Here is a 26,215-nt window from a genome sequence, read left to right as displayed (position 1 = left end):
GAACACCAGCACATTCACCATCCTGGCTGCTCCATCCCCAGTGTCTACTGCCAACTCCCAGGGCCTGTGCATGCTGCACAGCCCTCCTGGTAGCAATTTTAGTGTGTGCATGCACCTTTTCTGAAAGGGCCAATGCGCCCTAACGTGGAAGTGCCTCTTAGCCTATGGCTGAGAGGCACTATATATTTAAATAACCGTGGTCTATTCCTAGAAACACGTTGCTAGTTGTTAAGGTCCTTTACCTATGTGCTGCTGTTGTGTTACTTACACTTGTCTGTTTCGTAGTCCCAGCTGCTGCTGCATCATACCCTATTAGCCAAACCTGCTGTATTGGCCACTGCTGCCTCATACCATATTAGCCAAGCCTGCCTCATCAGGGACTGTCAGTGTCCATACCCCTGGGGTCAGCTGTCACAGGAGCGAGTCTCCAGAAGTGGCAACTGGTTTGAATCTGTCTGTAGCGGAAATCCAACCTCACCAACAGAGGCTCTGGTGTGAGCCATAGTTTTTACCCTTAGGTATTCTGGGTGCTGTGGCGCAGTGGTTCCACCCCCCACTTGCACATGCGAGCATTAAACAATGAAGCCCAGTTGTAAGCTCCTTCCACTACTCCAGAGTCCAAATTATTTGATCCTGTGTCCCTGATATTGTCTGTTGCAGAAACTTCATGACTCTCTTTTGAGTGGTCACCCGGAAGTCACGGCTGTCCTTATAAAGTTATGACTAAACTCTTTTGATAGTCATCCATGGTTAACGATATTAAAGAATTTGTATCCTTTGTTAAAACCTGCTCATGCGCTATAGTCATAGCTGGCTGGCCAGGGAATTGGCTCCTTTTTGTCCATGAATTTCATTATTGATTTGCCTTTGTCTGGTGGAAAACCAGCAATCTAGCAATCTTATCAGCAGCTTTCACAGAAATGATTCTTTCTAGACCTTATCTTGACCTTTATTGGTTAACTGCCATATTTTAATTACATATCAAATTGAGGAAAAGGCAGCTTGAAAACGCTTTGCTATCTTATAGTCTTCTCCTGCTTTGTGGGCCTTCACCATTTTCAGTTTCAGAGTGCTAGGCAGCTGCTTAAAAGAACACATGGCTACTGTTTTTGGCACAAGTTTAGAGGAGGTTGGGGTGTTATACAGCTGTAACATTTTCATCACCCGGCCTTTCCTGATGATGATAGTGAACAAGCCATAACCCTAACAGAATAATTAAAGTCTGAAACCTTTGTCAACGTTATGTGAGCACACAAATCTTCATGGGGCACAAACTTCTGCATCGGCCCATTTTTCCTTTTTGTAAATTTTTAAATGTAAAAGATAAAAATAAGATAAATTTTCTTGTTTACGTAAAATACGTATCTTTTAACTTTCTGCCTTTTAGAAATTATTTCATCTTCAACTTGCTTAACTGTTCAAAATAATAGTAATTTTTACCAGGGGTGTCCACATTTTTGGAGGCCACTGTATGGGATGTTTGCAGTCCAATAATGTTTCTCTGACAGAAGCTACATGCTGCTTTGGAGGTGGATGTGACCCCCTTATTTCCTGGGCCCTTGTGCAGCTGCACAGGTTACACTAGTGATCTGTCCGCCCCTGGAGGGCATTTTACTATATGGAAGGCAATGTGGGGCCACTGAACTGTTTACAGGATTGTGATGGGGCCATTACACTGTATGCAAGCAATTATACAGTATGAAGGATTGTGTGGGGTCCATCATACTATGCGCGTGGAAGGTACTGTGGAGGAATTCACTGTGGTGGTAGCATACTGAGGTAGGCGGCACTTATTTGTTTATACCTGAAGCCAGAAGAAGTTCTTAAGGTGAACCAGGACATGTGGAGAACAAGTGATCCCAGCGCTCTACAGCAAGACACAGATTCTCTGCTGGGCGGCACTGTGACGACATGGACTCTCATGGGTTAAAGTTTCTTAACATTCAGCCAGACGTATTGTTCTACTGTGTGGTAACTCATGTTTGCTTAACTATTGTTTGGGACCAGACCCTTCGGAGCATTCATTGTAATGTAGTTGTGTATTGTAATCTAATGTAAATTACCTTAGTAGCCATTGTCGAGTCTGTGACTTGCAGACTTCATGTAGATATCTTCAGTCTTTCTGTAGACATCATTTGGATGAACATTGTCCATGCAGCTTGAGATTCATCCAATGGGAGAGGCGATCTTGTCCAACCAATCGATGAGTACGCAGTGTATCCAAGTGGAAGGCTGTGGCTATAAAAGGGATTTCTTTAAGCCACCAGGTTGTTGTTGATGGATGCTGATGGATCCAGTCTAAGCTCTTTGGAGCGGACCAGAGGATCAGGATACCTTATGGCTTCAATCTAGGGACTCCGGTTCCGGTTGGAGACCAGATCCACAGTCTAGGGATTTCGACCCTGGCTGCCAGGATTGTATCATCATACCAGGACTACCTAAGGAGGACACTCAGGTTGGGACAGTTCAGTCACCTGTTACAGACTTTGCAGACCTCAGCCAGCTTCCTAAATCTGGCGTTATTCCAGTCACGGTGGGTGCCCGCCGAAAGCGGGGTGCTGCTGGATTGGAGTAAGTATCCCTGGAACCTGTGAGTCATGGAAATTCTAATCCCTGGTGAGCCAGCGGAAGGGTGAGACTCTGTTGCCTGTTACATGTGTGTTTTGCTGGTTATGTGTTATGTGCCGTTAATTGTTTGGGGATCCAATAAAGTCCAATTATTGTGGTTCCCGCACCCTGTGTTGTCTGAGTAGTGTTACGCCCACGGTTAAGGAGATCGGCGGTCAGTTGGGATGAGCCCTGAGCCACGCTGTCTTTCTAAAGGCGGCGGGTTTTAGTGGACGAGAACACCCACTGAGCCCCGTGTCTCCACAGGCACCACAAGTCCCAGCCACACTAATGTTACACAGGACTGCGCCTGCGCCCCCAGTGCTGGCCGCAGAGCAAGTGCGGCGCCACCTAGAGGCAGAAACCAGAGTAGAGGGTTAAAATGCCGATTAGTATGTAAACGTTTCTCTGTATTGTTTACTATACTCTCATATTGTTTACTATGACGTTTACATTGTTTTCATCGTCTCATCATTTTTCCATTCAGATTCCTACAATAAAGAATCCTCTGCTGATAATATCTCTGCGATAATGAAGACAGACAGATGCAAGATGGCGGAGAGGATAATAAACCTCACCCTGGAGATAATCTTCCATCTTACTGGAGAGGTGAGAGGTTCTGATGTCATCACATTACATCTTTATCTATGGGGATAACAAAGGATATGACCGGGGAGGTGAGAGGTTCTGATGTCATCACATTACATCATTATCTATGGGAATAACAGAAGATATGACCGGGGAGGTGAGAGGCTCTGATGTCATCACATTACATCATTATCTATGGGAATAACAGAGGATATGACCGGGGAGGTGAGAGGCTCTGATGTCATCACATTACATCATTATCTATGGCAATAACAGAGGATATGACCGGGGAGGTGAGAGGTTCTGATGTCATCACATTACATCATTATCTATGGGAATAACAGAGGATATGACCGGGGAGGTGAGAGGCTCTGATGTCATCACATTACATCATTATCTATGGGAATAACAGAGGATATGACCGGGGAGGTGATGGACTCTGGAAATGTCTGTAATGATATTATTAATGTCTCCACACTCAGAATTACACAGTAGTGAAGACCTCTAGTGATTACTGTCAGGCCCCTGTGTCTGAAGGACGGGGAGGAACCCTGAGCCCAATCCCGGGGCCTCCACCTCACCCCCAGATTTATGAGGACATCAATGACCAGAAGATACTAGAACTCGCCAACAAGATGCTTGAGCTGCTGACTGGAGAGGTGACACTACTGGGAATGTGGGGACATTATAAAGGACGGCACTGGAGGATTCTTGGTGATGACGGTATCATTGTGTTGTCAGGTTCCTATAAGGTGTCAGGACGTCACCGTCTATTTCTCCATGGAGGAGTGGGAGTATCTAGAAGGACACAAGGAGCGGTACAAGGAGGTGATGATGGAGGAGCCCCAGCCCCGCACATCACCAGGTAATAGACAGGACTGAATACACCCGGCCTATAATTATCTGTATGTAATAATGATGTCCATGCTGTCTGTGTCTCCTGCAGGTCTCTCCAGTACGAGGACGACCCCAGAGAGATGTCCCACTCCTCCTCCTCCTCCACAGGACCCTCAGGTAGATGGAGATCTCCCCTATGAGGTGTAGACGGCTGTGACCTCCTTGTGTTCAGTCTTGTTTTCTCCTCCAGTATTAGATGTGTTATACTTGTGTAATGAGAGCGGTGGAGACGGCAGGATCACAGCTGACCACAGACCTCACATGTCCGGATCTTATCTCCATTATTCCCGGGGACTTTTACAATATTTTGTTTTGCAGCTTTTGGATCCGGATAAAGATCTGAACATTATTATTGCTACAGAGAGACATGTGAGGGGCGATCAGCTTTGTAAAGAGGAGTTTCCTGCAGATATCTACCCAGGTAAGACTCCTAGATGTATATTAATGTATATACCCACAAACAAGCAACAACTGATGTCAACTGCAGGCTGTCACAAGGAGGTTTTTGCAAGCAACGACGACTATCTTGGCGGCGTCAGGATCTGTGGAAACTTCTAGAGATAATTGAAACTGAACTTCGATGTTTGGGTTCGAACACAAACTGAAAAAAGCACAGTTCGGTTCAAAGTTCGAGCGAGTAACAAGTGCAAACCACTCAAGCTAGCGGTGCTGTGCCTGGGTATGATTGATGCGCAGCCCTGTGCAAGCCGCTTGCAGTGTTTGAACGGCTTACACGGGAGGGGGGTGGGGCTAAAATCAACATGATTAGATGTAGTCTGCACAGAACCAAAACTGACTTCCATTAAGGTTCGAGTCAAGTCTGGGATTACAAATTGAACTTTATCTAAAGTTTGACTATAGCCTCCAAACCGAACTTCCAAAGGTTCGCTCATCTCTAGAAACTACAGATTCATTCTCTAATGTCTTTGATCGGCAGAGGGCGTCTCGGGCATTGACCCACAGACTTGTAGTTCATAGGCAAGCTAGCAAGAGTTATGCGGGCTTCACACGGTACGATCTATCATGCTATTGCACGAGCGATCGTACCCGCCCCCGTCATTTGTGCGTCACAGGCAAATTGCTGCCCGTGTCGCACAAAGTCGTTAAACCGCCGTCACACGTACTTACCTGATGAGCGATCTCGCTGTGGGCGGCGAACATCCACTTCCTGAAGGGGAAGGGACGTTCGGCGTCACAGCGACGTCACACAGCGGCCGGCCAATAGAAGCGGAGGGGGGGAGATGAGCGGGGCGTAAACATCCCACCCACCTCCTTCCTTCCGCATAGCCGGCAGGTGCCACAGGACGCAGGTAAGCTGTGTTCATCGTTCCCGGGGTGTCACACGGAGCGATGTGTGCTGCCCCGGGTACGATGAACAACCAGCGCCATTACAATTAAAAGACTTTTAGAAATTAAACAAGTACACGACTTACGATTTGTGAACGAGTCAGCGTCGCTCGGAGGTGTCACACGAGACGACATCGCAAGCGATGCCGGATGTGCATCACGAAAACCTTGACCCCGACGATGCATCGCACGATAGATCGTCTCGTGTGACGCCCGCATTAATCTCTGCTGAGCTGCTTGTTAATCTCCTTTAGTCTCATCCTGTGAGAAAGCCAGTCCCATTTACTCCCCTCGTATATATGCTAGCTGGACACTTGCATTAGTGTCAGCTGTAGTGTATACTGGTCTGGAGAGGTGGTTTGATCCAGACTTACTGGTGTTTTTTGTGCATTATCGATGTGAGCAGTTGTGTTAACAACAAATCCTTTTCTTACTGCCTTACGTCTCGCTTTCCTCCTTAGTTTCTTACTACAAACTCGCAGGAACAAACAATATGTCTGAATTTCAGTTTTTCCCTGTCTGTCTACATCTGTGTTTCCATCACACTCCTGTCCCTTCATTTCCTGGTGGGGGGGGGGGAGATTGGCTCTGGTCTAGTGAATAGCAGAGCACTGGACTCCAGCATCTCCACCATTAGGGGTAACCCTGAGACCTGGGATAGCATAAGGTCCCCTAGCGTGAAGGACAGTATAGGAGCCCCCTCTCCCTTGTTATCCTGTAGACACATTGTAACAGCGACAAAACCTCACAAAGGAGGAAACCCAGTGGCAGTTATTTCCTGCAAAGGCTTCTTTACAAAGTATTAAAATTAACATTTAATTTGTGGTAAAGTCTCTGAAATGAGGCGGCTTTGTAGCAAAATGGTTGCAATTCCTAATTGTTTCACAGGATATTTTTGTTCAACCCCTTTAATGAAACCTGAAAGTCTCCACTTCAGTTGCATCTCAACTGTTGCATTTTAATGAAAAAAAAAAGTGGCATGCAGAGCTGAAATCATGAAGATTCTGTCACTGTCCAAAGATTTCTGGACTTAACTGTCTTCAACACTGACGTGAAAAAATGAAACAGAAAAACTCGGTATTGTAACATCGAAACCTACTGGTCCTTGCTGTGAGATTGTGATCTGTTTTGCGTGAAATATTTTAGTCAGTTATTAAGTGATTTTTTTTTTTCTAGAAATTTCTCCATTGCAATGTCATAAAACATCAATATAATTACTGAGGTTATATTTTTAAAAGATAATACAATTATTTTTATTTTTTTACAGATGACTGTACCAGGAACTCAGGGGGACATCCGATATTTTCACACTTTAATGTTGATGATTTTAGTTTTATTCAATATGCATATGAGAATTCCAATATTGAAGATATACCATATCATATCCAAAATATATCATCTGATTCATTTACACAGATCCTATTTCCTGATTCATCACAGACTGTAAAGCGAAATCAAAATTACAGACTGGGTGTTGAACATCAGAAAACTCCCATAGGGGAAAAAACATTTTCATGCTCAAAATGTGGAAAATGTTTTAATCAAAAATATAGTCTTATTCGACATCAAATGATTCACACAGGGGAGAAGCCATTTTCATGTTCACAGTGTGGAAAATGTTTTAACAGAAAACCGAATCTTCTAACACATCAACTGATTCACGCAGAAGAGAAGCCATTTTCATGTTCAGAATGTGGGAAATCTTTTAACAGCAAACAAATTCTTATAACACATCAAATGATTCACACAGAAGAGAAGCCATTTTCATGTTCAGAATGTGGGAAATGTTTTAACCAGAAACATAGTCTTATTGGACATCAAAGAATTCACACAGGGGAGAAGCCATTTTCATGTTCAGAATGTGGAAAATGTTTTGCTATGAAATCATATCTTGTTAAACATCATAGAATTCACACAGGGGAAAAGCCATTTTCATGTTCAGAATGTGGAAAATGTTTTACCATGAAACCAGATCTTGTTAAACATCAGAGAATTCACACAGGTGAGAAGCCATTTTCATGTTCACAATGTGGAAAATGTTTCACCATTAAACCAGATCTTGTTAAACATCAGAGAATTCACACAGGAGAGAAGCCATTTTCATGTTCACAATGTGGGAAATGTTTTACGCAGAAACATTTTCTTACAGCACATCAAATGATTCACACAGGGGAGAAGCCATTTTCATGTTCACAATGCGGAAAATGTTTTACTATAAAACGACATCTTGTTGAACATCAGAGAATTCACACAGAGGAGAAGCCATTTTCATGTTTACAATGTGGGAAATGTTTTAAACGGAAACCTGTTCTTACAACACATCAAATGATTCACACAGGGGTGAAGCCATTTTCATGTTCTGAATGTGGAAAATGTTTTACAATAAAAGAACATCTTGTTAGACATCAGAGAATTCACACAGGGGAGAAGCCATTTTCATGTTCAGAATGTGGAAAATGTTTTAACCAGAAACATAGTCTTACAACACATCAAATGACTCACACAGAGGAGAAGCCGTTTTTTTGTTCAGAATGTGGGAAATGTTTTACTATGAAATCATATCTTGTTAAACACCAGAAAATTCACACAGGGAGCAAGCCATTTTCATGTTCAGAATGTGGAAAATGTTTTACTTCCAAAGAGGTTCTTGTTAGACATCTGAGAATTCACACAGGGGAGAAGCCATTTTCATGTTCACAATGTGGGAAATGTTTTAACCAGAAACCTGCTCTTAGAACACATCAACTGATTCACACAGGTGAGAAGCCATTTTCATGTTCAGAATGTGGAAAATGTTTTACGTTAAAACCAGATCTTCTTAGACATCAGAGAATTCACACAGAGAAGCCATTTTCATGTTCACAATGTGGGAAATGTTTTAAACAGAAACATGCTCTTACAACACACCAAATGATTCACACAGGGGAAAAGCCATTTTCATGTTCAGAATGTGGAAAATGTTTTAGCATGAAACATGTTCTTACTAGACATGAAAAAATTCATACAGGAGAGAAGCCATTTTCATGTTTAGAATGTGGGAAATGTTTTAGTCAGAAACATGTTCTTATAACACATCAAATGATTCACACAGAGGAGAAGCCATTTCCATGTTCAGAGTGTGGAAAATGCTTTACCCATAAATCAGATCTTGTTAGACATGAAAGAGTTCACACAGAGGAAAGCCAATTTCATGTTTAGAATGGGCAAAATGTTTTACTATTTGATCAGATCTTGGTTAATGTCCGAGTATTTACACAGCATAAGCCACTTTCAAGTTCGAAATGGGGAAAACATTATAGCTTTAAATAAAGTCTGATGAACATCAAAGAACTCACACAGGGTAGAAGCCATTGTTAGGAATTGCTTGATAAACTATACAGAGTATATAGACAAGACAGAATGGAATCACAGCTGATTCTTTCAATGAAGTAAAACATTTCCCTGCCTGTTTAGAAACATGCAGGGAAAAGTTTTAACTCAGAGAAATCTGCTTCTGCAGTCCCATGCTGTCCTGTTTGTATACTTTCTTTTGTTTACTCCCCTACTCGGATCAGAGATCTGACACAGCCATTACACAGTACAAGCAGGGTCACATATATAAGATTAGCTCATCACAGTGACATTTTTTTGAAAAACATTCAATTATGAGACTTATTTTTATTCAAAGATCTATTGATTAAATGTACTTTATTCATAGGGAAACCCCTTTAAGACGTATTGTTCATAATAATTGTGTAATGTAATATGTAATTTTTCACTCATTGATTATGCAATCGAAATGATGGTAGTTTCCTTTAGACCTGTAAATAATAAACAATTATTTGTACACAATAATTATTACATGTAAATTTCTTAACAACCTTCAATGGCAAGGACAGGAGTTGCTGATTATATCATCTTGAAGAGGGGGTAATGGACTAGTTTATGCAATCCCTTCTGAAGCCAGTACAGGCATGTGTTACTCAGGAAGATCCCTAGTATACCGATAACCTGATTAGGTGGATTGAGAGACACTAGGGGTTAATCCCTTGAGGAAGCCACAGAACTTACTCTCTCCACCCTGGAGTTCCCAAAAGGGGGCGGAGCGTCCCAAGTCCAAAGGGGTGGCTTGCGGTACTGCCAAAGTCTCAGGGGAGGACATATTCTGCCGGAAGTGTTACAGTCCAAGCAATATAATAGCCCAATGTCCCCTGACCAGTGAGCAAATGGATTATAGCCGGGGATGACCGTGTTCGTTCTACATAGGTCTGGTCCAGGGAACCTGAAGCCGAAGCTGCAGAGACCCATGAGAAGGTGATGCTGCAGAGACTCAATAGAAAACTAAAGCTGACACATCAGGAAACCTAGAGAAAGCTGAAACTGCCGAAGTGAAAGCAGCCACTGAAGAAGTAAAGACTAAGCCAGAGGACTCATCAGGAGCTGTGAGCTCATCTGAATCTGCTGCTGAAAGAGCATACAGAACTCTGAAGGAGTCTGAGAAACCAAAAGTTTAGGCTGATGACAAACGCGAAGACTCAGAAGCTGCAACTAAACCTGAGACTTCAACTCAAGAGGTATAGCCTTTGGAAGAAAAAAAAGTTGCCAAATCTAAGGACAAAAAAACAAAGGTTCGCGAAAAGCACAGAATGCGAAAGATAGTAAAAGATGCGTTCAACAGACCCAAGGAAATGTCCAGTGGCAGTGAAGGAAAGTGATTCCATCTTGTTGCCCATTGTGGTTCCAACTTGGAGAACGGGATGGTGGAGGTGCGTGGCTCTGATGGAGTTTTCTCCGAGAGACTCATCAAAGATGTTCCCGAAGACTTGAGAGAAGATTATGCCAGTGAGTCGGAGCATGAAAAATTTAAGAAAGCCGTAGGAGCGTGTACTTTGCCTCAGAGTCTAATTGTTCAATTATATTGTCTATAAATTAAGAAGCTACCAGACATTTAGAACTAACGAAGCAGCTGACTACAGCGTCTCAGGAAGATTTTGTAGTTAGAAAAGATTTAATAGGGCTCGCAATACTGATATTCGAAAATAACTTTCAGTAAGCCAGTGTAACGCCCATACAGCGTCTCCGCGCTGTCCCGTCCCCCTCTTCCGACTGGGATGCCAACTTTTTCACCTTCTCGACCTCCCCCCAGCGGTGGCTGCCCCATCCCTGGTCCATACTTCTGTATCCCAGGGCCTGCGTTCGCCGCACAAACCTTCTGGGAATACTTGAAGAAATGCAGGAGAAAATGGATTAAAAAGTACACATCAGTAAACAATGTTCAATAGAAAATTACAAATTTTTTATTGATAATATTAAAATGAGAATCCACAACCATAGAACAACCAATGTCCATATTTAATAGTAGGTGATCCGTATATAGCAATACATAGATAAGGCAAAAGACACAGAAATGCAGTCAGCTGGTAATGACTTAATACCCCACGCAGAGAGTAAAAGGGGAACAATCTGATCAAAGGTCAAAAAAATTATTGTAGGTACACCAAAACATTACAGCAGCGAACCTTAACTAGCATAATGGAGGTTCAAGCAAACGAACAATATGACCAAATAACCGTCTGTGATTATTCAAATATGACCAAGTAAATGCAGAGACCCTTTTGCATGCTAACCAATTAGGTATAAATATGTCGCGGTGTTCAAAAAAATAGTTGACCATGATCAGATATACATCACCCATATACTCACCGTGTTGGGTAGTCAGAGTACAAAGGTTATCCAGAGCAAAAGAAGACAGGAGACCTAACGTACGTTTCGCTTCTTAAAAATAACCAAATACATGGCTTCCTCAGAATACTTCTACAGACATGCACCTTTTCGTTTTTGTTTTTTGCTCCCCTTCTTCCGAGAGCCATTACTTTTTTTATTTTTCCATCAGTCTTGTTATATGATGGCTTATTGTTTGCCTGACGAGTTGTACTTTTGAATTAAACCATTAGTTTTACCATATAGTGTACTAGAAAACGGGAAAAAAAAAATCCAAGTGCTGTGAAATTGCAAAAAAAGTGCAATTGCATAATAGTGCTTTAATTATTTTATTTACCCTGTGCACTATATGATAAAACTAACGTCAGGTCGGCACGAGTTCGTAGATACCAAACATGTATACTTTAGCTTTTAACTTTTTAGCTTGTAGCTTTTTAGCTTTTAACTTTAGCTTTTAGGGTTAAAAAAAATCTGAATTTTGTCCCAAAGAAGAGTAGCGCTTTTGTCGTCCTTTTCTGAGACACGTTCTCATTTTTCGGGATCTGGGGCTCAGTGACTGCATATGTTTTGTGTCTCGAGCTGACATTTTTAATTGTACCATTTTTGTGGAGATGCTACGTTTTCACCACCTGTTACTGCATTTCTTAAAAAAATTGCAGCTACCAAAGCATGTAATTTTGGCATTTGGAATTTCTTTCTCGCCACACTGTGTACCAATCAGATTAATTGATTTGATATTTTGATAGATCGAGCATTTTTAAAACACTGCGATAGCAAATATGTTTGTTTTTTTTAAACTTTTTTTTTTAATTTATTTTACTAGTCCCCATAGGGGACTTTATGGGTCCACTGTCTGATCACTTTTTTTATTATTATTATTTATTTATAGAGCACCATTGATTTCATGGTGCTGTACATGAGAAGGGGGTTACATACAGAATTCATATACAAGTTACAATAGACAGACAAGTACAGAGGGAAGAGGACCCTGCCCTTTCGGGCTTACATTCTAAAGGATTTTTGGGAGGAGAAAGTAGGTGGGGTGTAGGTTGGGCGGCAGCTCCGCACGGTGGTGGGGCGATTGAAGATTATAACTTGTATATCACTTGTTAATTTCTGTTGATCAGAGCTGCACAGCTCTGATCAGCAGAAATGTAGCGTTCCCGTGAGAGCTGCCACCCTGTCGGCTCTCATAGAAAATATGTCATGGTCACGTCAGTGGTCATCACATGACCCCGAGCTACCATGACAACCATCTGCTCCCTGTGATCACGTCACGGGGCCTCTGATGGTGGCGGGGAACGGCGCAATCCCTGCCGCGGCCATTTAAATTGTGCTGTCAGAACCTGACAGCGTGACCTAAGTTACCAGCAGGTGGATCGCGGATCCATTTTGTGCCTGTTAGCCCCACATGTCTGCTGTTCAAGTCGTGAACATTTCAAGACACAGACAGGTACAGGAGGAAGGCAGTGCCTGTTATACTATATAGAAGGCAATGTGGGGCTTGTTATACTATTTAGGAGGCAATATTGGGCCCATTATACTATATGGAGGGCTATGTGGAGTCCATTATACTATATATGTGGAGCCAATTATAATATATGGAAGACTGTGGAGTCCATTATACTATATGGAAGGCTATGTGGGGCCCATTATACTATATGGAAGGCTATTAGGGGCCCAATATGCTATGTGGAGGGTTAGCCTGGGTCCATTATGCTACGTATATGGAGGGCTATGTGGGGCCCATTATACTATATGGAAGGCTATGTGGGGCCTATTATACTATATGGAGGGCTATGTGAGGTCTATAATACTATATGGAAGGCTATGTGAGGTCTATAATAATATACGGAAGGCTATGTGGGGCCTATTATACTATATTGAGGGCTATGTGGGGCCCATTATACTATACGGAAGGCTATGTGGGGCCTATTATACTATATGGAAGGCTATGTAGGGCCCATTATACTATATGGAGGGCTATGTGAGGTCTATAATACTATATGGAAGGCTATGTGGGGCCTGTTATACTATATGGAAGGCTATGTGGGACACATTGTACTGTATGGAGGGCGATGTGAGGCCCATTTTTCTATTGTAAGATGGTCAATGATAATGTCCTGGGGGGAAGATATTTTTTCCTGAATTTATTACCTTCAGTGATGTGAAACCCGGGATGTAAGCTCCGGCATCATTATGGTGGTGAAAGGGTTAATCAGCCATGACAAGGTCAATTTTTTTTGTGTGAACAGTCATAGATGGACCTTAGACCAGAGTCACACTTGCGAGTGCCTCGCGTGTAACTCGCGCGAGTCTCTCATTGAATCATCCGGCACGGGCTCGCACTCTCCTGACAGGAGCAGGTCGGTTGCATGTATGTCTACGCAGCTGAGATGCTCCTGTCCTGAGAGTGTGAGTCCATGCCGGGTGATTCAATGACAGACTCGCGCGAGTTACACGAGAGGCACTCGCAAGTGTGACTCTGGCCTTAGGGTGCGGTCCAGCAGATAAAAGCAAGGCCTGTGGAATCATTCAGATGCTCTATGTTGGAGGTAGCAGTGCTCCAGCGCTCAGTGCGAAGAAAGTGAACCTCGGACCCTGCACATGTATGGACTGATTATTTTTGTTTCCTTATGCCGGAAAAGCTGCTCATTTTTACTATATCTGGTGCAGTGTATGAAGCCTTGGATAAACCTGCTGAAAATGTGAATGAGAAGTGTTCCTCTGGCTACCTTGTGAAGCAGCGAAGTGAGCCGATCTTCCCCACTCTACAGAGGACTATGTGGGACCCATTATACTATACGGAACGCTACGTGAGGCCCATTACACTATATTTAGAGCTCTGTGGGCCCCATTATACTATATAGAAGGCTATGTGGGACCCATTATACTATATAGAAGGCTACGTGAGGCCCATTATACTATATAGAAGGCTACGTGAGGCCCATTATACTATACGGAACGCTACGTGAGGCCCATTACACTATATTTAGAGCTCTGTGGGCCCCATTATACTATATAGAAGGCTATGTGGGACCCATTATACTATATAGAAGGCTACGTGAGGCCCATTATACTATACGGAACGCTACGTGAGGCCCATTACACTATATTTAGAGCTCTGTGGGACCCATTATACTATATAGAAGGCTACGTGAGGCCCATTATACTATACGGAACGCTACGTGAGGCCCATTACACTATATTTAGAGCTCTGTGGGCCCCATTATACTATATAGAAGGCTATGTGGGACCCATTATACTATATGGAGGGCTATGTGGGCCCCATTATACTATATAGAAGGCTACGTGAGGCCCATTATACTATACGGAAGGCTACGTGAGGCCCATTATACTATATGGAACACTATGTGAGGCCCACTACACTATATTTAGAGCTCTGTGGGCCCCATTATACTATATAGAAGGCTACGTGAGGCCTATTATACTATATGGAGGGCTATGTGGGGCCCATTATACTATACGGAAGGCTACGTGAGGCCCATTATACTATACGGAAGGCTACGTGAGGCCCATTATACTAAAGTATACGGAAGACTACGTGAGGCCTATTATACTATATGGAGGGCTATGTGGGGCCCATTATACTATACGGAAGACTACGTGAGGCCCATTATACTATATGGAAGACTACGTGAGGCCTATTATACTATATGGAGGGCTATGTGGGGCCCATTATACTATATGGAAGGCTACGTGAGGCCCATTATACTATATGGAGTGATATGTGGGGCCCATTATACTATACGGAAGGCTACGTGAGGCCTGTTATACTATATGGAGGGCTAGGTGGGGCTCAGTATATTATATGGAAGGCTACGTGAGGCCCATTATACTATATGGAGTGATACGTGGGGCCCATTATACTATACGGAAGACTACGTGAGGCCCATTATACTATACGGAAGGCTACGTGAGGCCCATTATGCTATATTCAGGGCTACGTGGGGCATATTATACTATACGGAAGGCTATGTGAGGCCCATTATACTATATAGAAGACTACGTGAGGCCCATTATACTATATGGAGGGCTATGTGGGGCCCATTATACTATATGGAGGGCTGTGTGGGTCCCATTATACTATATGGAGGGCTGTGTGGGGTCCATTATACTATATGGAGGGCTATATGGGGCCCATTATACTATATGGAAGGCTATGTGGGGCCCATTATACTATACGGAAGGCTACATGAGGCCCATTATACTATATGGAGGGCTATGTGGGTCCCATTATACTATATGGAGGGCTATGTGGGTCCCATTATACTATATGGAGGGCTATGTGGGTCCCATTATACTATATGGAAGGCTATAGGGACCCATTATACTATATGGAAAGCTATGTGGGGCCCATTATACTATACGTAAGGCAGAGGTGTAGGCTTTCCAGCACCCGGGCAAGAATTAGGTTTGGCGCCCCCCCCCCACCAAACAGTTTGGGTGGTCGTCATGTGACCAATCACTCATATGTGATTTGCACACTTACAGTCACGTGATGACGAGCTTCTTTTAATAGTTCTCTCAATATTCAATGAGAAACGTAGGAAGAAAAGCGAATTGTCACATGCAAGTATGAAAATCACATGAGTGGAGCAGCCATGTGGGGACTGCTGGAACCTGCGAGCAGAGCTGAGTTCTGACAGTGAGTATATTACACGCTGTTAGAACTGAGGATACTACACGGCTTAATTTTATAATTAAAGGGGTTGTCCAGGTTTGAGATGAAAATCTGCAGTGACTATTCGTGACTTCAGGCTTCTGAATTCTTACAATGCATGCTCTGCACACTTTTAGGATTCTCCGGTGCCAGTGACGAGAATGGACGATCATGTGAGCACAGGTATGAGATTTGTAGACTTGTGGCCACATGCTGATTTGATGTGTCCGGCCTCAGTCAATTCATTTTCATTGAGCGTGTCTGTTCAGCACATGACCATATCTATGTAAATCGCATATTTGTAGCTTCGTAATCTCACACTCACCGCCAGCACCAGAGAATCCTGACAGCGTGCAGTGTGCGCACTGTGAGAATTCAGAAGTCTGCAGTCACATAGAATGATACAGAGTGACTGCAGGCTCATCACAAACTTGGACAACCCCTTTAATGCTCCTAACAACATAAATAAAAACATAGTAACCCTTAACTTGTCAGACGGCACAAGACTTTATTAAAGAGATTGTCCACTACTTTAACATTGATGGCCTTTCCGTAGGATAGGTCACCAATGTCTGATTGGTCAGAGTCCGGCAGCTGGCACACCAGCCAATCGCCTGTTCTAGGCGCCGTGCCGGTGGTGGCAGGTGGCCGGAAGTGCTCAGTTCTGGATCTGCTCCGTCTTCAGATAGTGGCATCAGCCTTCTATTAATATCAATGAGGCGGATTTGCAGTACCCGGCCGCGGACACCATCAGAGGACGGAGCAGATCTAGAAAATAAGCATTTACGGCCACCTGCACCATAAACTGCTGATCAGTGGGGGTCCCATTGCGCTCACATCAGAAGCGATGCACAAGTGGGACCAAGGCCTAATGATGGGACATAGTCAGTGTCACAAATAAACATTTACATTCAGGTACCTTATAGATGATGTCTCTGAGTCGTATCTTTCTATTCTTCATCTTGTCCTGATGCCATGATGACTTTTCACATTCACACCTCGTTTCTGCAGACTTCCATCTTCTTCGGTCTTCTGCAGCACACCCTGGACAATGCCCTTAAATATAGCAGAATGATTATAATACTTCTATTTAAAAATATCTGCCCTACACTGTGCCCCAGAATAAATAATGGCCCCAAACAGTGTCCATCTTATGATACATGCCCTACACACTGCCCTCTCCTTTCCATACTGAGCCCACTCTTCACACTGTCCTTTACACTGTGTCCCCTTATACCGCCCAGTCTTTCTACTGTGTTCTTTCATCACACACCCATCCTTGCTATGGCATCACACTGTCCTCCCATTCTGTCTCCTCCCTTTCCAGTCTCTATCCTGTGCACCCTCACATTTTTCTCATCCCTTACTGTCTCCTCACTACCTCCTGTGTGTCCATCTACTTTTCCCCTTCACGCCCCATCCTGCCCACTTTCTCCTCATACCATGTCACTCTTTATTTTGTGTCCTCAAAATTTCTTTCCCATTTGCTCCCCATACTATGTCTGTATACATCACCCCTCACCCTCTCTCTCTCCCCATACATCACCCTTCACCCTCTCTCTCTCCCCTTACATCACTGCTCACCCTCTCTCTTCCCCCATACATCAGCCCTCACCCTCTCTCTCTCCCCATACATCACCCCTCACCCTCTCTCTCTCTCTCTCCCCATACATCACCCCTCACCCTCTCTCTCTCTCCCCATACATCACCCTTCACCCTCTCTCTCTCCCCATACATCACCGCTCACCCTCTCTCTTCCCCCATACATCAACCCTCACACTCTCTCTCTCCCCATACATCACCCCTCACCCTCTCTCTCTCTCTTCCCCATACATCACCCCTCACCCTCTCTCTCTCTCTTCCCCATACATCACCCCTCACCCTCTCTCTCTCTCCCCATACATCACCCCTCACCCTCTCTCTCTCCCCATACATCACCGCTCACCCTCTCTCTTCCCCCATACATCAGCCCTCACACTCTCTCTCTCCCCATACATCACCCTTCACCCTCTCTCTCTCCCCATACATCACCCCTCACCCTCTCTCTCCCCATACATCACCCCTCACCCTCTTTCTCTCTCCCCATACATCACTCCTCACCCTCTCTCTCCCCATACATCACCCCTCACCCTCTCTCTTCCCCCATACATCACCCCTCACCCTCTCTCTCTCTCTTCCCCATACATCACCCCTCACCCTCTCTCTCTCTCTTCCCCATACATCACCCCTCACCCTCTTTCTCCCCATACATCACCCCTCACCCTCTCTCTCCCCATACATCACCCCTCACCCTCTCTCTTCCCCCATACATCACCCCTCACCCTCTCTCTCTCTTCCCCATACATCACCCCTCACCCTCTCTCTCTCTCTTCCCCATACATCACCCCTCACCCTCTCTCTCCCCATACATCACCCTCACCCTCTCTCTCCCCATACATCACCCCTCACCCTCTCTCTTCCCCCATACATCACCCCTCACCCTCTCTCTCTCTCTCTTCCCTATACATCACCCCTCACCCTCTCTCTCTCTTCCCCTCTTCATCACCCCTCACCCTCTCTCTCCCCATACATCACCCCTCACCCTCTCTCTCCCCATACATCACCCCTCACCCTCTCTCTTCCCCCATACATCACCCCTCACCCTCTCTCTCTCTCTTCCCCATACATCACCCCTCACCCTCTCTCTCTCTTCCCCTCTTCATCACCCCTCACCCTCTCTCTCTCTCTTCCCCATACATCACCCCTCACCCACTCTCTCTCTTCCCCATACATCACCCCTCACCCTCTCTCTCCCTTCCCCTCTTCATCACCCCTGACCCTCTCTCTCTCTTCCCCATACATCACCCCTCACCCTCTCTCTTCCCCTCTTCATCACCCCTCACCCTCTCTCTCCCCATACTATGTCCAAAGATAGTTCCCTCCCCCACCCTCTATCCCCTATTTTGTGTCCATAGAGAACTCCCCCCTCACCCCATACTGTTCCTCTTTGTTGTCACTGTCTTCAGCACTTATTACTAGCATTGTCTGCCGCTTCTGCGCTGCGGCCCTGACTTCCGAGTCAGCAGTGTGATCAGCTGTAGTAGTATAGCATCAGGTGAACCGGAGACTGATATAGTGCAAACATTTATCACAAATGTTTATTGTATAATACAAAACGATTTTTACAAATAAAGTAAATAAAGAATCAAGAGGAAGTGGCCATGGTAAAAAACTCTAAAAAAAAAAAGCATGGAGGGGGAAAGCCCCTGAGACTGGACCCAAGAATGGTGATAAATGCACAACACTGATTAAATAGTTTACATCCATGAACCTAAAAAAGAAATGTTTGGTGTTGGTACCAGAAAAATGAATCATACATGCATTATGTGTCATCACAGGATGTATTAGATTACCCCACTCCGGGGAAGAAAGTATATATGTAACCCAAGCGAATACGAAACAGACAATGCACATAGTCCATACATAAATATGAAAACTATTTTTGCCAGGTTTAAAAATAGATCTACTGTATTTATTAACACTACCTAAGTGGCACATAGGCTGTGACCACCTGGAGGATATAATCAAAAAAAGTGCCATGTGCGAGTATAAAAAATGTAAAAAAAAAAGGTCATTACACAGGGTGTCCCCAGATAAGATGCCCCTGGACCAACCGACGTACGTTTCGCCAGTTGTTAATACTCTGTGGTCTAAGGCTTTGTTCGCACGTATCTGCTAAATTTTCTGCAGCGATTTGACAGCACATGTGCGCTTCAAATCGCTGCAGAAACACTGCATAATTGATGCTGTGTTTCAGCAGACTAAATCCCGATTTCATGCACTATGGCTGCTGCCACCCCCATAGACAGAGTGGGAGCTGCATCCAAAGAGCACGGAATAATTGACATACTGCTTTTTAGACGCACGGATTTGGGTCAAAATTTTAGCATCCAGATAGCTGCGTTCTAAAAAGCAATGTGCGCACGTATCATGCACAATCTACGTAGACTGTGCAGGGGACGCAGGACGCATGCTTTCATGCTGCAGTTCTAAACGTGGGGTCTAGTATACTATACGGAGGGTTATGTGGGGCTCAGTATACTATATGGAGGGTTATGTGGGGCTCAGTATACTATACGGAGGGTTATGTGGGGCTAGGTATACTATGCAGAAGGCTATGTGGGGCCTGTTATACTATATGCAGGGCTATATGGGGTCCATTATATTATGCGAAGACTACGTGGGGCCCGTTATACTATACGGAAGGCTACGTGGGGCCCGTTATACTATACGGAAGGTTACGTGGGGCCCATTATACTATATGGAAGGCTATGTGGGGCCCATTATACTATATGGAGGGCTATGTGGGGCCCATTATATTATACGGAAGGCTATATGGGGTCCGGTATACTATATGGAGGGCTGTGTGGGGCCCGTTATACTATATGGAGGGCTGTGTGGGGCCCGTTATACTATATGGAGGGCTGTGTGGGGCCCGTTATACTATATGGAGGGCTGTGTGGGGCCCGTTATACTATATGGAGGGCTGTGTGGGGCCCGTTATACTATATGGAGAGCTGTGTGGGGCTCAGTATACTATATGGAGGGCTGTGTGGGGCCCATTATACTATATGGAGGGCTGTGTGGGGCTCGGTATACTATATGGAGGGCTGTGTGGGGCTCGGTATACTATATGGAGGGCTGTGTGGGGCTCGGTATACTATATGGAGGGCTGTGTGGGGCCCATTATACTATATGGAGGGCTATGTGGGGCTCGGTATACTATATGGAGGGCTGTGTGGGGCTCGGTATACTATATGGAGGGCTATGTGGGGCCCATTATACTATATGGAGGGCTGTGTGGGGCCCGTTATACTATATGGAGAGCTGTGTGGGGCTCGGTATACTATATGGAGGGCTGTGTGGGGCCCATTATACTATATGGAGGGCTGTGTGGGGCTCGGTATACTATATGGAGGGCTGTGTGGGGCTCGGTATACTATATGGAGGGCTGTGTGGGGCTCGGTATACTATATGGAGGGCTGTGTGGGGCTCGGTATACTATATGGAGGGCTGTGTGGGGCCCATTATACTATATGGAGGGCTATGTGGGGCAATGTTGGCGTCATACTTTATGGCTGCAATGAAAGGAATCTGGGGCTTCAATAGGAGGAGAGTTACTTGGTGGGGGCTGTAAAGTCGGGATGTCACGTGACACTGCAGAAGATTATTATTTTATTTGAAAGAGAACATTTAGCTCTTCCGCTGCGCGGCCCCGTGATTCCTCCGCTCCTGTGCACGAGCACTGACACTGTGCACCCCCCGCCCAGCAGCCCCCGCCCAGCAGCCCCCGCACACACTGAGCACAGCCCCCTACAGCAGCCCCTGATCATGTGACTGATCACATGACGCTGACGTCACACAGGTCCTGTGGGCACAGGCGGTGACTCCGGGGCTGGAGATGATGGAGCAGCAGAGCGGGGTCAGTATCTGCAGGACGTGTCCTCACCCGAGACCCCAGAGCGGAGAACTACAGATCCCAGCGCTCTGCAGACACACACAGACTCCCTGCTGGAGGCACCACAAGTCCCAGCCACACTAATGTCACACTGCGCCTGCGCCCCCAGTGCTGGCCACAGAGCAAGTGCAGCGCCACCTACAGGGTGAAGAGGGTGAAATGCTGGTATTTGTATTGTTTCCTATGAAGTTTATGTTGTTTTCATCGTCTCATCATTTTTCCATTCAGATTCCTACAATAAAGAATCCTCTGCTGATAATATCTCTGCGATAATGAAGACAGACAGATGCAAGATGGCGGAGAGGATAATAAACCTCACCCTGGAGATAATCTTCCATCTTACTGGAGAGGTGAGAGGTTCTGATGTCATCACATTACATAATTATCTATGGGAATAACAGAGGATATGACCGGGGAGGTGAGAGGTTCTGATGTCATCACATTACATCATTATCTATGGGAATAACAGAGGATATGACCGGGGAGGTGAGAGGTTCTGATGTCATCACATTACATCATTATCTATGGGAATAACAGAGGATATGACCGGGGAGGTGAGAGGCTCTGATGTCATCACATTACATCATTATCTATGGGAATAACAGAGGATATGACCGGGGAGGTGAGAGACTCTGATGTCATCACATTACATCATTATCTATGGGAATAACAGAGGATATGACCGGGGAGGTGAGAGGTTCTGATGTCATCACATTACATCATTATCTATGGGAATAACAGAAGATATGACCGGGGAGGTGAGAGGTTCTGATGTCATCACATTACATCATTATCTATGGGAATAACAGAAGATATGACCGGGGAGGTGAGAGGTTCTGATGTCATCACATTACATCATTATCTATGGGTATAACAGAGGATATGACCGGGGAGGTGAGAGGCTCTGATGTCATCACATTACATTATTATCTATGGGAATAACAGAGGATATGACCGGGGAGGTGAGAGGCTCTGATGTCATCACATTACATCATTATCTATGGGGATAACAGAGGATATGACCGGGGAGGTGAGAGGTTCTGATGTCATCACATTACATCATTATCTATGGGTATAACAGAGGATATGACCGGGGAGGTGAGAGGCTCTGATGTCATCACATTACATCATTATCTATGGGAATAACAGAGGATATGACTGGGGAGGTGAGAGGCTCTGATGTCATCACATTACATCATTATCTATGGGGATAACAGAGGATATGACCGGGGAGGTGAGAGGTTCTGATGTCATCACATTACATCATTATCTATGGGAATAACAGAGGATATGACCGGGGAGGTGAGAGGCTCTGATGTCATCACATTACATCATTATCTATGGGAATAACAGAGGATATGACCGGAGAGGTGAGAGGTTCTGATGTCATCACATTACATCATTATCTATGGGAATAACAGAGGATATGACCGGGGAGGTGAGAGGTTCTGATGTCATCACATTACATAATTATCTATGGGAATAACAGAGGATATGACCGGGGAGGTGAGAGGTTCTGATGTCATCACATTACATCATTATCTATGGGAATAACAGAGGATATGACCGGGGAGGTGAGAGGCTCTGATGTCATCACATTACATCATTATCTATGGGAATAACAGAGGATATGACCGGAGAGGTGAGAGGTTCTGATGTCATCACATTACATCATTATCTATGGGAATAACAGAAGATATGACCGGGGAGGTGAGAGGTTCTGATGTCATCACATTACATCATTATCTATGGGAATAACAGAAGATATGACCGGGGAGGTGAGAGGTTCTGATGTCATCACATTACATCATTATCTATGGGTATAACAGAGGATATGACCGGGGAGGTGAGAGGCTCTGATGTCATCACATTACATCATTATCTATGGGAATAACAGAGGATATGACCGGGGAGGTGAGAGGCTCTGATGTCATCACATTACATCATTATCTATGGGGATAACAGAGGATATGACCGGGGAGGTGAGAGGTTCTGATGTCATCACATTACATCATTATCTATGGGTATAACAGAGGATATGACCGGGGAGGTGAGAGGTTCTGATGTCATCACATTACATCATTATCTATGGGAATAACAGAAGATATGACCGGGGAGGTGAGAGGTTCTGATGTCATCACATTACATCATTATCTATGGGTATAACAGAGGATATGACCGGGGAGGTGAGAGGCTCTGATGTCATCACATTACATCATTATCTATGGGAATAACAGAGGATATGACCGGGGAGGTGAGAGACTCTGATGTCATCACATTACATCATTATCTATGGGAATAACAGAGGATATGACCGGGGAGGTGAGAGGTTCTGATGTCATCACATTACATCATTATCTATGGGAATAACAGAAGATATGACCGGGGAGGTGAGAGGTTCTGATGTCATCACATTACATCATTATCTATGGGAATAACAGAAGATATGACCGGGGAGGTGAGAGGTTCTGATGTCATCACATTACATCATTATCTATGGGTATAACAGAGGATATGACCGGGGAGGTGAGAGGCTCTGATGTCATCACATTACATTATTATCTATGGGAATAACAGAGGATATGACCGGGGAGGTGAGAGGCTCTGATGTCATCACATTACATCATTATCTATGGGGATAACAGAGGATATGACCGGGGAGGTGAGAGGTTCTGATGTCATCACATTACATCATTATCTATGGGTATAACAGAGGATATGACCGGGGAGGTGAGAGGCTCTGATGTCATCACATTACATCATTATCTATGGGAATAACAGAGGATATGACTGGGGAGGTGAGAGGCTCTGATGTCATCACATTACATCATTATCTATGGGGATAACAGAGGATATGACCGGGGAGGTGAGAGGTTCTGATGTCATCACATTACATCATTATCTATGGGAATAACAGAGGATATGACCGGGGAGGTGAGAGGCTCTGATGTCATCACATTACATCATTATCTATGGGAATAACAGAGGATATGACCGGAGAGGTGAGAGGTTCTGATGTCATCACATTACATCATTATCTATGGGAATAACAGAGGATATGACCGGGGAGGTGAGAGGTTCTGATGTCATCACATTACATAATTATCTATGGGAATAACAGAGGATATGACCGGGGAGGTGAGAGGTTCTGATGTCATCACATTACATCATTATCTATGGGAATAACAGAGGATATGACCGGGGAGGTGAGAGGCTCTGATGTCATCACATTACATCATTATCTATGGGAATAACAGAGGATATGACCGGAGAGGTGAGAGGTTCTGATGTCATCACATTACATCATTATCTATGGGAATAACAGAAGATATGACCGGGGAGGTGAGAGGTTCTGATGTCATCACATTACATCATTATCTATGGGAATAACAGAAGATATGACCGGGGAGGTGAGAGGTTCTGATGTCATCACATTACATCATTATCTATGGGTATAACAGAGGATATGACCGGGGAGGTGAGAGGCTCTGATGTCATCACATTACATCATTATCTATGGGAATAACAGAGGATATGACCGGGGAGGTGAGAGGCTCTGATGTCATCACATTACATCATTATCTATGGGGATAACAGAGGATATGACCGGGGAGGTGAGAGGTTCTGATGTCATCACATTACATCATTATCTATGGGTATAACAGAGGATATGACCGGGGAGGTGAGAGGCTCTGATGTCATCACATTACATCATTATCTATGGGAATAACAGAGGATATGACCGGGGAGGTGAGAGGCTCTGATGTCATCACATTACATCATTATCTATGGGGATAACAGAGGATATGACCGGGGAGGTGAGAGGTTCTGATGTCATCACATTACATCATTATCTATGGGGATAACAGAGGATATGACCGGGGAGGTGAGAGGCTCTGATGTCATCACATTACATCATTATCTATGGGAATAACAGAGGATATGACCGGGGAGGTGAGAGGCTCTGATGTCATCACATTACATCATTATCTATGGGAATAACAGAGGATATGACCGGGGAGGTGAGAGGCTCTGATGTCATCACATTACATCATTATCTATGGGAATGACAGAGGATATGACCGGGGAGGTGAGAGGTTCTGATGTCATCACATTACATCATTATCTATGGGAATAACAGAGGATATGACTGGAGAGGTGAGAGGTTCTGATGTCATCACATTACACCATTATCTATGGGGATAACAGAGGATATGACCGGGGAGGTGAGAGGTTCTGATGTCATCACATTACATCATTATCTATGGGAATAACAGAAGATATGACCGGGGAGGTGAGAGGTTCTGATGTCATCACATTACATCATTATCTATGGGTATAACAGAGGATATGACCGGGGAGGTGAGAGGCTCTGATGTCATCACATTACATCATTATCTATGGGAATAACAGAGGATATGACCGGGGAGGTGAGAGGCTCTGATGTCATCACATTACATCATTATCTATGGGGATAACAGAGGATATGACCGGGGAGGTGAGAGGCTGTGATGTCATCACATTACATCATTATCTATGGGAATAACAGAGGATATGACCGGGGAGGTGAGAGGCTCTGATGTCATCACATTACATCATTATCTATGGGGATAACAGAAGATATGACAGGGGAGGTGAGAGGCTCTGATGTCATCACATTACATCATTATCTATGGGAATAACAGAGGATATGACCGGGGAGGTGAGAGGCTCTGATGTTATCACATTACATCATTATCTATGGGGATAACAGAGGATATGACCGGGGAGGTGAGAGGTTCTGATGTCATCACATTACATCATTATCTATGGGGATAACAGAGGATATGACCGGGGAGGTGAGAGGCTCTGATGTCATCACATTACATCATTATCTATGGGGATAACAGAGGATA

At 44.5% G+C, this 26,215-nt stretch overlaps 1 protein-coding gene across 1 annotated transcript in view; it reads left to right on the top strand.

Annotated features, from left to right (window-relative positions):
• Positions 1-26,215, top strand: part of LOC142258360 (uncharacterized) — a 158,048-nt gene that overhangs the window by 112,431 nt on the left and 19,402 nt on the right. Inside the window, exons 8-16 of the mRNA XM_075330973.1 lie at positions 3,095-3,216; positions 3,678-3,854; positions 3,937-4,060; positions 4,142-4,209; positions 4,411-4,513; positions 6,707-8,635; positions 13,816-13,890; positions 21,222-21,284; positions 21,549-21,670. Coding sequence (XP_075187088.1) covers positions 3,095-3,216; positions 3,678-3,854; positions 3,937-4,060; positions 4,142-4,209; positions 4,411-4,513; positions 6,707-8,635; positions 13,816-13,890; positions 21,222-21,284; positions 21,549-21,670 — 2,783 coding nt within the window. The remainder of the gene's footprint in view (positions 1-3,094; positions 3,217-3,677; positions 3,855-3,936; positions 4,061-4,141; positions 4,210-4,410; positions 4,514-6,706; positions 8,636-13,815; positions 13,891-21,221; positions 21,285-21,548; positions 21,671-26,215) is intronic.

This window comes from Anomaloglossus baeobatrachus, chromosome 1, assembly GCF_048569485.1.
Source record: "Anomaloglossus baeobatrachus isolate aAnoBae1 chromosome 1, aAnoBae1.hap1, whole genome shotgun sequence".
In the NCBI taxonomy this organism is placed as follows: Eukaryota; Metazoa; Chordata; class Amphibia; order Anura; family Aromobatidae; genus Anomaloglossus; species Anomaloglossus baeobatrachus.
This window is presented reverse-complemented; position numbering and strand designations above follow the sequence as displayed.